We start from the raw sequence: 10,652 nt of genomic DNA, 5'->3' as shown, positions 1-10,652 counted from the left end.
ATGGTAAGCAGTGGAGGAAAATGCTAGAAATGGTGAAGATAATAGGTTTTGTCAGATCCCTTCCTCTTGGAAGCCAGTGGCTTTGGCAGGTGGCAATTACACAAACCCGAAGAAAATGGGCCTCGGCAAAAGAATGGAGCCAGGGCAGCCCATGTCACTCTCAAAGAAGGCAGCAACGGAAAGCAGCCCCACCTCGTTAAGAAGCCCCTGCCAGGCCCTGCCCCATGTGGGACTAGCCTAAAGGCTCACCATTATCCACCTCTGTCCCTTCCCCATCCCCTGCCTCAGAATACAGTGTCTGAATTTCTCTAGGGCCTGAGAACTCAATCAACTCCCTTCCATACTTCCTGAGGCCTGCTCTATATCGGGCCCTACAGGGGCACTGTGGACAAAAGGGATCTTGATCTATCTTTCTCATCCCCCCTTCCTCCCTTCCAAAGTTCCCTCAGCCTGAGATGCGCTCACTGTACCCGCACAGCTGACGCCAGGCCCATCAGTGCTGGAACAGAAAACCTCCATGCCACCCCACCTTACTCCCCACGGCCTTGCCTCTACTCTCCTGAGTCATGCCCAATCCCATCGCCTCAGTCCCTCCATCTCTAGGCACACAAAAAGCCCCTTCACAATCTCAGGCAGAGACAGCACTCCTGGCCTTCCCCAGCAGGCAGGTGAGGAGGTATTTATAGCCCAGGAATAAGTGGATGTTAATTTCTTTCTGCAGAAGAGCAAGTGGTGCTTTAATTCCCTCCTTTCTGAACTCTGAAATGGAGCTAGCTGCAGCTGGGAGGCTGATTGTCAAGGGGTGCCAAACACACACACACACTGCTCCCACCCCATCACACATACACACACACACTGCTCCTACCCCATCCAGGTCCCCACCTTCCACCACCAGGATCTCAAAAGGCCTGGGAAGAATAGGCCATCAGCCCCCAATTCCCTTCCTCCTCAGTTGTACCAACTAGACGATGCCCACCCTGCCCCTGCATGAAAACTCTCACCTCGTTTTAAGGTGAGCAAGCCTCTTGCTGCCAGGTGCTGTAGTTCAGTTATCATCTGTCCTGTACTGCCTAGTCCTGCCTGACCACAGGGTCATTCTGACGCCTAAAGCAGGAGAGGTGCTGCTGAGCGTCATCCCAGAGGCTTCAAGGACAAGCACCATCTCCACAGGAAGGCCTCGTGTCCCATGCACTCCCCAACCCTCACATCCTCCATCAGTCCATCAAGTGATGCGGCCCTTGCTCGTGGCTGCCCGCCATCCTCAAGGACACTCCAGTCCACTAGGGGACAGTTCCTGGCTGGGTATCCAGGAAGGGTTCCGTCCCCCTGGAGCCCTGCTTCCCACTTTGATGAGCAGGGTGGTGGCGCCATGGGGGCTCCGGGCATCAGGCAGGCCTGGACTCCACCTTCACCTCCACTTCCAGTGAAGTGTGAGACCAGGTCACCTCCCCTCCAAGTATGAGAAATGGGGACCCTCGCTCTTCAAATGGCTTCCAGGGGATGTTATCTAGAAGCAAGTGGGAAGTGGCAGGAACTCTAAACAATTTAGTCCTCTGAAATGCTCTCCTGAGGCACAAACATGGGCCTCATGTACCCCACCTCGCACCAGGATGGACCCCCTCACCTGGATGCTGGCTTTACCGAGGCTCCGAGTGGAAAGAAGTTCCCTAATCAGCGTTTATATAACAACAACATAAGCACTTTATTTTTTCATTAAGCTTCTTAGTTTCTTAGTATCACAATGGAATGATGAAAAAACCAGAACAACAAAAACATGAGTCTTTGCAAATCTCTGACAAAGAACAGAGACTTCAAGGCAATTGGGGTGGAGTGGGGGTGTGGAGAAGAGGCTCGACAGAAGTGCCAGAACAGTTCCAATGCCATGCCTCTCCTTGGCCAGCCGGGCTGGGGCAGGGCGGAGAGGTGGAATGGTGCAAAGGTGCCGCTGTCAGAAGCTGTCCTCGGTGCTTTTTCTTCGTGACTGATGCTCAAATGACCTGCACAGACCACCTCCAGGGACTGCCTGGAGCCTCCCCGATTCCTGCCACATGGTCCTCCACCTGCTCCCAATGCCCTGGGAACTCCAGCCAGTGCCAAGATACACCCTGAAGTCAGTTCTGCTGGGTGAGCGGCAGGCAAGGAAGAGTGGAGGGACAGGGGATGGCGACACTGCTCGGGTGTGGGAATCCAAGGAGTAACCACGACTTGTCTGGGAGACATCTGTGGCAGAGGGTGGAGGTGGTGTGGCAGCAGTGGCAGAGGTTTGTGTCTCTCGGGCGGTAAGCAGGCCGCACAGGTGAGCAGGGCCAAGCCTAGAGCTTCACGGTGCCAGGGGGCAGGCTGTCGTTGCAGAGTCGGTAGTAACGTAGGTCGTTGACCAGCCGATGCACGTTCTGGGTGAATGAGGGCAGGTCCTGGAAGGCAGGAGCACAGCTGCAGCCCAGCCCCGTGCAGACCCTCCTGCCTGACCAAACACCTCAAATCACCCCCCTCCCACCACTCAACCTGACCCCAACAGCTGCTTCCATCCCAGAGTATACTTTGGAGCTATGAGAACATTTTACAAAACTCAAAACTTCTACTCATTCCTGCACTGTGGGTCAGCAAGGGCTCTGTGCGGGGCCTTGCTAGATTAAAGGAGAACAGCGGATGCTTCCCCGTGCTTACCATGTGCCAGGCACTTTCCAAGTGACTTACAGCCACTAACTCATTTAATCCCGCAAAACCCTGGGATGCAGGGTCTATTATTACCACCATTTTAAGGAAGAAATTGAAGCACAGAGAGAGTAAGAAACTTGCCCCAGGTTACACAGACAAGAAGGGAGGGGAGTCTCAGATATGAACCAGCAAGTTGGCTCCTGAGCACAGGGATGGCTGCTGACACACCCTCTCCTTCACCAGGTCCATCGAGGTGACAGCACTTACTTCCAGCAATGCCTGCAGAAGCCTCCATCCAGGGCTCCAGGCAGCCCCGACCAATCAGAGGGACATGCAAGCAGCAGCCCCCATGCCGCCCCCACCTATCCTGCCATGGAAAGCATCCAAATGCGAAACAGGAGAACCCCTCTCAGTCTGAATCTCACACTCCAACACATACAACCATAAGCCCATCGAGTGTCCATCTCCTCATCTTTACATTGGGCTTACTGAATGCCCAATGTGTAAGTCCAAATGAGGGGTCAAACGGTAGACACAAAGCACTGCCACAGAGAGAGATGGATCCTTGCCCCAGCTGGCAGTGTCAAGCTGCTCCCTACTTAAATCCATGAGGTGGAAAAGGGGACCCAGGAGAGCACCCAGTGGCAGGACTAGGCTCAGAAAACAGCTAAAGGCACTCCCAGCTCTCTTCTACTTCACCACCACCCCCTGCTGAACTCTACTCAGAATTCAGAACTCAGCTCCAAGTGTGCCTCTTCCCAAAAGGCTTCTCAGATACCTCCCAATGCCTGGCCCCAGCTGCCTAAGACAGCGCCTCTGTTCTGAGCTGCCAAAGTACCTCTGGCCCACCCTGTCTTGGGAGTATGTGTGCAGGCTCTAGGGGCAGAAGCTACTTCCCAGCTCTCCTGTTTCCAAGTTCTGTAACTGCCAACTTATTGCTGATCCTTCTGTGCCTAGACACATCTGTGAAATGGGTTAACAATAGCACCTACACTTCACATGACTAAAGTGAAACAGGCAAAGTAAAGTGCTTGGCACAGTGTGGCCACAGAGGCTGTACTGCCTTCTTCTCCACAAGACTCTTGAAGGCAAGGGCTGGGGTCCCAGCACCTGGCACAGGGCCTGCAAAGCAGCCCAGAGAATGACTGCATGATTGGGAGGCAGTGGTCTCTTGATTTGTTTCATCTTCTAGAAAAGAAATCAAGGAATGTCTTTAAATCAATGGCTTCCAAGTGCCAAGTCAGAATTTCCTAGGGAGGAACACAGAAGCCTGTTTCTATATTTTTAATACGCATCCCAGGTGCTTCTGATGCATAACTAGGTTTGGTAACCACTACTTTCAATCAAAAAATTACAAATGACACCATTAGAAACTGGTCATTAAATATTGGGATTTGGCTCCAAGGAAAAGGAAGGAAAAACACCCAAGTGGCTGAGCTTTAGAAGAGAACAAGGTAGATTCCAGGAAAAGATTCTAAGATCAAGACTAGGAGCTCAGTCCAGGAAAAAAACTACCCTGACACTTATCACAGATGGGAATAGCAAGGAACAAGTGAAGTCTGCCCCAGCAAGAGCAACACATAAATCTGAACACTGCAGTATAACAAAAGTCAAGCTATAGAGACCCAGCAAAGTGTAAGTAGAGAGTCAGCAAAAAGCAACAGAAGTCAAGTCAGGAACACCAAGAAAGATGCGGTAGAAAGATGAGATTTAATTGCATCAAGGGTCAGAAGGTGAAAGAAGAAAAGTAGTTATTTCATAAGGAAAAGTTCCAAGAAGAGGCCATCAGCCAAGCAGAGGCTTCTATGAAGGACATCTGACAGGAGGTGGGGAAGGGCACGTGAATTTCCAGGAAGGGGATCCCAGGACAGGAGAGACTGGGCAGAGCCAAATACACCAGCAGCGATGGCGAGTGTGCCTCCAGAGCCACCACCACCCCAGCTCCCACTCGAGGTTCTGCACAGGCCAGGACGGCCCACCTGGCCATCCCTAGGAGGCACAGCGGGTGCAAGAGGGCGAGTGCTATGCCAGCCTATCCAAACCACCTAATGAGCACAGGGAGGCAACGGCCAGTCTGGGAGAGGCCAGGGGAGCCCATGGAGCCTGGCCCATCTCTATTCCTGGAGCCCCAGAAACACAGCTTCAACCACGTTTTCATGCTACTCCTGTGGTGGCTCATCACTTACGAAGCAACAATAGCGGCAGGACCTTGGCCAGAGGTGTGCTCCTAAGGAGCAGCTAAGTATAAAGAAGCCAAGACTAAGACACTCGAATGGACTGCTGGGGCCCAGAACTAGGGGCCCCAAAGGCCGAGGCTAAGAACAAATTTGCTGCAGAAGCTGAGGCTGGGAAAAGAGCATGTACCTCTTAATCCAACTGAGCACCCAAAGCCCTGAGTCACCCCAGCATTGCGGGAGCAGTGGCCGATGCCACTGGGTAGACCCTTCCATGCCCCCCAAGGCAGCCTACCCTCTCACCACTGAACAGGCGCCAGGCTCGGGAGCCCACTCCTGCCCTGCCTTTAGGCTAGCCTTTCTCTCCTCACCCGATCCATCTTGAAATTCCGCCCCAGCACGTTTTTCTGGTTGGCATCCACGCCGTCACAGCTGGTCAGGAACTCTGGGAGAAAGGCTGCAAAGAAGCCATCAAAGTCGACAGAGGCCATGTTGTAAATGGCGATGCCAATCTCCTCCTGCAGAAGGTCGTGGGACTTGTGAACCAGGACCTGGAGCAGCACATTCACAAACTGGAACAGCATGGTGGTTCGGAAGATCTTCTGCAGACAGAGACCATGGGGAGTGGTGGCTATGAGGGCCTGTCCCAGGTCCCAACCTGTTTCCCATCATGCTCCCCAGCTAGGGACCCGAGGAGGGTAGGGCTCGGCCCCAGCCCACGCCCACTCTCATGGAGAAACCTTTTCAGGAGAGATGGAGCACTTGCCTTGTGGTACAGCTTCTGCTTGGTGTTGAGAGTCTCCAAGTAGAACAGATTTTGTTTAAACAGGTGGATGTCGGGCTGGAGAAAGGACTGTCCAAAAGCCTAGGACATAAGAGCACTGTTTCAGAAAGCGCTCTTCTAGGCTGCCCACCTAATGCCAAGAGAACTGACACTCCATGAGTGGCTCCCTGTGCCGACAGCTGGGGGGATGGGACCCACTGTCTCAAGTCTTCTGGCCTATATGACCAGGTCTTCAGAGGGCCCTTCTTTGGTCTTAGCTCAGTCTTCCTCTCTGGGCCTCACCTTTTAGTTTACTCCCATCTTGCCCATTTTGTGACAAACCTCCAGAAACCCTTCATGGGACCTAACAACTCTAGTCAAATATCTCAGTAATCTTATCAAACACCAAAGCTGGCCTGCCTCCCCTCAAGCCAACCAATCCTACTCCATAAACCTTGTGTGTTGGTTTGAATCAATTATGTCCCTCACAAAAGCCATGTTCTTTAATGCAATCTTATGTGGGCAGACTTACTAGTCTTCTGATTAGGATGGGATGTTTGATTAGGTTGTTTCCATGGAGATTTGACCCACCCAACTGTAGGTGAGAACTTTTGATTAGATCATTTCCATGGAGGTGTGACCACCACCCATTCCGGGTGGGTTTTAATTAGATCACTGGAGTCCTTTAAGAGAAGCTGAGAGGAGACATTTTGGAGAGAAGTTAAGAACCGACACAGATACTTGGAGATGCTTGAAGATGCAAACAGAAAGATGTCTGGAGATGCTAAACTAACAAAAGAAGGCCGGAGTTTGCCCCGGGGAAGCTGAGAGAGGACCCCCACACGCTTAGAGAGAAACACCCTGGGAGAACAAGTAAAGATGCATAGAGGCTGAGAGAGAGAAGCTAAAAGAGACAGAAGCCCACAGACATTTTGGAGAAAGCCATTTTGAAACCAGGACCTAGGAGCAAAGGACCAGTAGACACCAGCCACATGTCCTCCCAGCTAACAGAGGTGTTCCAGATGCCATCGGCCTTTCTTCAGTGAAGGTATCCTCTTGCTGATGCCTTAGTTTGGACACTTTTGTGGCCTTAGAACTGTAAATTTGTAACCTAGTAAATCCCCTTTATAAAAGCCAATTCATTTCTGGTATTTTACATAAGGGCAGCTCTAGCAAACCGGAATACCATTCTTCTCCTTGGTCCTCCTAAGCTATGAGAAAGGGACCCTGCAAACCATAGTAATGGGAACACCATGATGACTAATGGGTTTTATTTATTCATTTTTTTAAAAAAATCAGGTTTACTGAAGTATCCTATTCAATAAAATTCACCCTTTTTAGGTTTACCATTGTGTGACCTATGACAAGCACATGAGTCATTTAACCACTGTCACAATCAAGACAGAACATTTCCATCTCCCTAAAACGTTACCTCATGCCCCTTTGTAGTCAGTCTTCTCTCTGCACCCCCAGGTAACCACTGTTCTCTGTCCCTACAGTTTTGCCTTTTCCAGAATGTCATACAAATGGAATCAGACCTTTGGGGTCTGGCTTCTTTTGCCTAGCATAATGCATTTGGAACTCATCTATGTTGTTTGTAGTATTTCATTGTATGCATGTACCACAGTTTGTTTAACCATTCACCAGCTGATAGATATTTGGATTGTTTCTGGTTTTTGGCGATTATGAAAAAAGTTGCTATCAATTTGTGTACAGGTTATATGAACACATGTTTTATTTATCTTGGGTAGAATACTTAGAAGTGAGGTTGCTAGGTCATATAGTAAGTGTGTGTGCTTAGCTTTGTAAGAAACTGCAAAATTGTGAAACTGTTTTCAAAGTGGCTTTTACGAATACTGAGTGGGGGGGTCAGGTGAATTAGTCTGTCGAAAGTCTTAAGCACAAGGTCAGAATTTAAGACAGAAGAAGGAGGGAAGCAAGCACTTGGTAGAAATCCCTCTGGCTTTCCCTGGGAGGAAAAGGCATGTACTGAGGTTGGGGGGGGGGGGGGGGAAGAACACTCTATTTAGACCTGAGCTTAGAAGAGAAAAATTGTAAAGCCAAGTATAGAAAGCACTTGAGAAGAGCCACACGACAATGTGCTGTCCAGGCAGGGGGAGGCCATCCCACAGTCCTCCACAGTCAGCCCCCCAGGCAGTTCACTTGACAGGGTACAGAAGCAGCACATGATCTGAGAGCGAGAACTAACTCACAGGAGAGCACTTCTCTCAGGATGGTATGAGACAGAATTTACTGGGGGACTTTCTAAACTGCAGATCACTGGACCCCTCTCCCAGAGATTTCAATCAGTCAAGTTTCTAGTTAAGGAGGGTCCTGGGTGATTCTGTGGAGGCAGCCTCTCTCGACTTGGGAAGCACTGCTAGAAGGGAGAGATGCCTGATACTTGTGGAGCACCCATTGTGTCCCTGGTACTTTGTGTATGTTATCTCATTTAACCGCACTACAAATCCATGAAATAGGCAGTATTTCAGTATTCCAGATGAAGAGACTGAGGTTCCAAGAAGTTAAGTGACTTCACAGGCACCAGCAGGAAGGGCTGAGCTTCAGGCACAGGACTGAGGGACTACAAAGATGGTACTTATGGCAGTGGCCAGGTTAGAGGAAGAGGCACCATATGCCAGAGAAGCGAACCAAGGGAAAGACAGGCCGATGGACCCAGGAGGTGTCCAGAATAAGACTCGTTGGTTCTTGGATCATGTGGCAGCCACGCTGGCTCTTCCCCATTACCTGCATGATGGCACTGAATTGGGGCTCGTTCTCCATCTGCTCCTCGGCAATGCCCCTCTGGACACTGGCCAGGACGGTGGACTTGAAGAAGTACCTCCAGTTGTGATGGAGCGTCCGGAAAAGGAGCTCAAAAAGTTCAGCCTTCACATCAGGGGAGGGGCGCTGTGGAGACACACACAGACTCTCAAACTTTCCCTTTCTATGCTTAGGGAGCCACTCAGCCCGGGCTCAGAGGAACAAAGAAGCCTAAGAGACGCCTGGTAACAGCAGAGTGCCAGGCATTCCACGCACACTCTTGTCATTTCCTGCGGTGAAAAATATCAAGCCCTGCCTTGAGTCAGCCATTTAAACCAAGAGTGCTTCGGCAGAGACTGGGCCCAAATCTGAGACAGAATGTGTGGGTCAGTGCCAAGGGGCCCTTTTTCTGATGGAAGCACTCAGGTTTGTAAGCTGGGAAAAAGGTTTGTAAGTGGAAAAACAATTAGGAATATGGATTTTTCTGTTCAGAAAGACGATTTGATCTGTCATCTCCTTGGTTGATTGTTCCTTTTCCCAGGATTAAAGAAAAAAAAAAAAAATGCTGTTCCAGGTAACTTGTTGGTCTTATGTAATCTGAGGCTAAAGACAAATAAGATGCAGAACTATATGCCTTAAAAGCAGTTCTGCCCTCTACAGAAAAGGAAAGTCTATGATTAAAGAGCACTTAGGAACCACAAAGAGAAATGAGTAAGAGGGCCTCTTGGTGGAGGTGGTGGGCCACACCGATTGCTCTCTGGGCCTGTCTCCTCTTACTGGCAGCGAGGATTCTGGGAGAAGCTGGAGAAGAGAGGGGAGGCAGGGCTCAGCAGTATTTTCTAAGTTAACCAAAGATCTCTAAATCATGACAGGTCACATTATTCCAAATGTCTGTAGAATTAAAAATTATAAGGTACAGATATATTTAATTCAGCCTTGATTAAAATGAAATTGAGACCAAGTCGCAAGATTCCATGGCAAGAACCCTTCCAGGACCCCAGCCTGTTTAACAATGCAAAGCAAATGGACTTACTGTAGGGCTTAGTTTAGACAGATAAAAAGTTCAGCTCTTCTTTACATAACCATTCTCATAAAATTTAAGCCAAATGTATACTTATTCTGCATCTTGCCATGCTATTTTCTGTATCTGTTTTCTAAGAAGGGCAAAGAGCATTTCTATAACATTGAAAGATTTATTTGAATGGTTCCAAAAACTTGCCTTGTATCCTTAAGACTATGAATGTTTTTAATCAGAAAGTACATTTGTTATGTATGCTATAGAAAACCATATACTCATTTGAAGTCAGAAAACTGCCATAGACTGATCTTGCTCACCAACCAAGCTTGCGATTATTAACCTGCTATCGTACTATGTTTGCACTAAGCTAGTACTAGTTAACTAATATAAAAAGACAGTACAGAGCTTTTTTAAAATCAAACAAAATAACTATCTTACAAAAAGTTTAAATAACTATTAACTTTAAAGCATTCTCCTCGAAATTTCATCCCCTCCCCAGTTACTGGACGGGAGGCAGCGCAGGGCACCTTGGCCCCTCCTACCTCGGCAATGATGGGATACACCTGCTCCATGCACAGGGCGATGATGCTGGGAAGAAAAGGCTTGAACACCTGGCCGGGCTCCTGGACCACCACCTGCAGGATCTTCAGAAACTTCTCCACCACCCGGCAACCAGAGCTGCCTTCATGGAGAATGCTCTCAGCCAACTGTTCTCTAAGGTCAAGAGGAAACCACATAGTACCAAAGGAAATGGTTCTTTGGGGACAAGCACAGAAAACCAACACTTGTGGCAAGTGAAGAAAAAGGGTAAAATGTGCCACACTTTGTAGCCAGGTCCCCCGACTTCTCACTTGGAATCTGAAAACTGTGGAGAGCAGGTCTGTGGTTACCTGGTAAACATATTGAGGAAAGTCTGTATGATCTGTTCTGTGAAAGGCACACCCATCTGTACTCTAAGGCCTCGAAACAGAGTGAGGAAGAAGCTCAGCATCTCATCAGTTACATCTAAATAGAGGGACAAAGCAAATGATCAAAAATATGCAAACAGGGATAAGCAGAAGCCCTTGGCCTGAACAACTTTCTTTTGCAATCTGCACTATCATCTCCCTCTAAGGCATCTTGCTGGAAGAAATTTCCCCAACACCATCAGAGCCAGTGATGGAAAGTGGAAAATTATTAAGGACATGCTGAGAAAATAGCTCTGGTACAATAAAACTCTGCCTGATGGCTCCCTATGGGAAATGAAGGTCATCCGGAAGCCTCTCTCGCTGCCCAG

The 10,652-nt window shown here is 49.1% G+C and overlaps 1 protein-coding gene across 4 annotated transcripts in view; it reads right to left on the bottom strand.

Moving 5' to 3' along the window:
• Positions 1-1,677: 1,677 nt before the first annotated feature.
• The window catches only part of XPO6 (exportin 6), a 131,602-nt gene continuing 122,627 nt past the window's right edge, over positions 1,678-10,652 (bottom strand). For all 4 annotated transcript variants that reach the window (XM_037814490.1, XM_037814491.1, XM_037814492.1 and 1 more), the window contains 6 exons: positions 10,267-10,381; positions 9,919-10,090; positions 8,344-8,505; positions 5,599-5,697; positions 5,204-5,434; positions 1,678-2,414 (listed from right to left, as the gene is read on the bottom strand). In XM_037814490.1, the coding sequence (XP_037670418.1) occupies positions 2,313-2,414; positions 5,204-5,434; positions 5,599-5,697; positions 8,344-8,505; positions 9,919-10,090; positions 10,267-10,381 (881 nt within the window). In that variant the 3' untranslated portion in view covers positions 1,678-2,312. The remainder of the gene's footprint in view (positions 2,415-5,203; positions 5,435-5,598; positions 5,698-8,343; positions 8,506-9,918; positions 10,091-10,266; positions 10,382-10,652) is intronic.

This window comes from Choloepus didactylus, chromosome 21 (assembly GCF_015220235.1).
Source record: "Choloepus didactylus isolate mChoDid1 chromosome 21, mChoDid1.pri, whole genome shotgun sequence".
NCBI classification, from domain to species: domain Eukaryota; kingdom Metazoa; phylum Chordata; class Mammalia; order Pilosa; family Megalonychidae; genus Choloepus; species Choloepus didactylus.
This window is presented reverse-complemented; position numbering and strand designations above follow the sequence as displayed.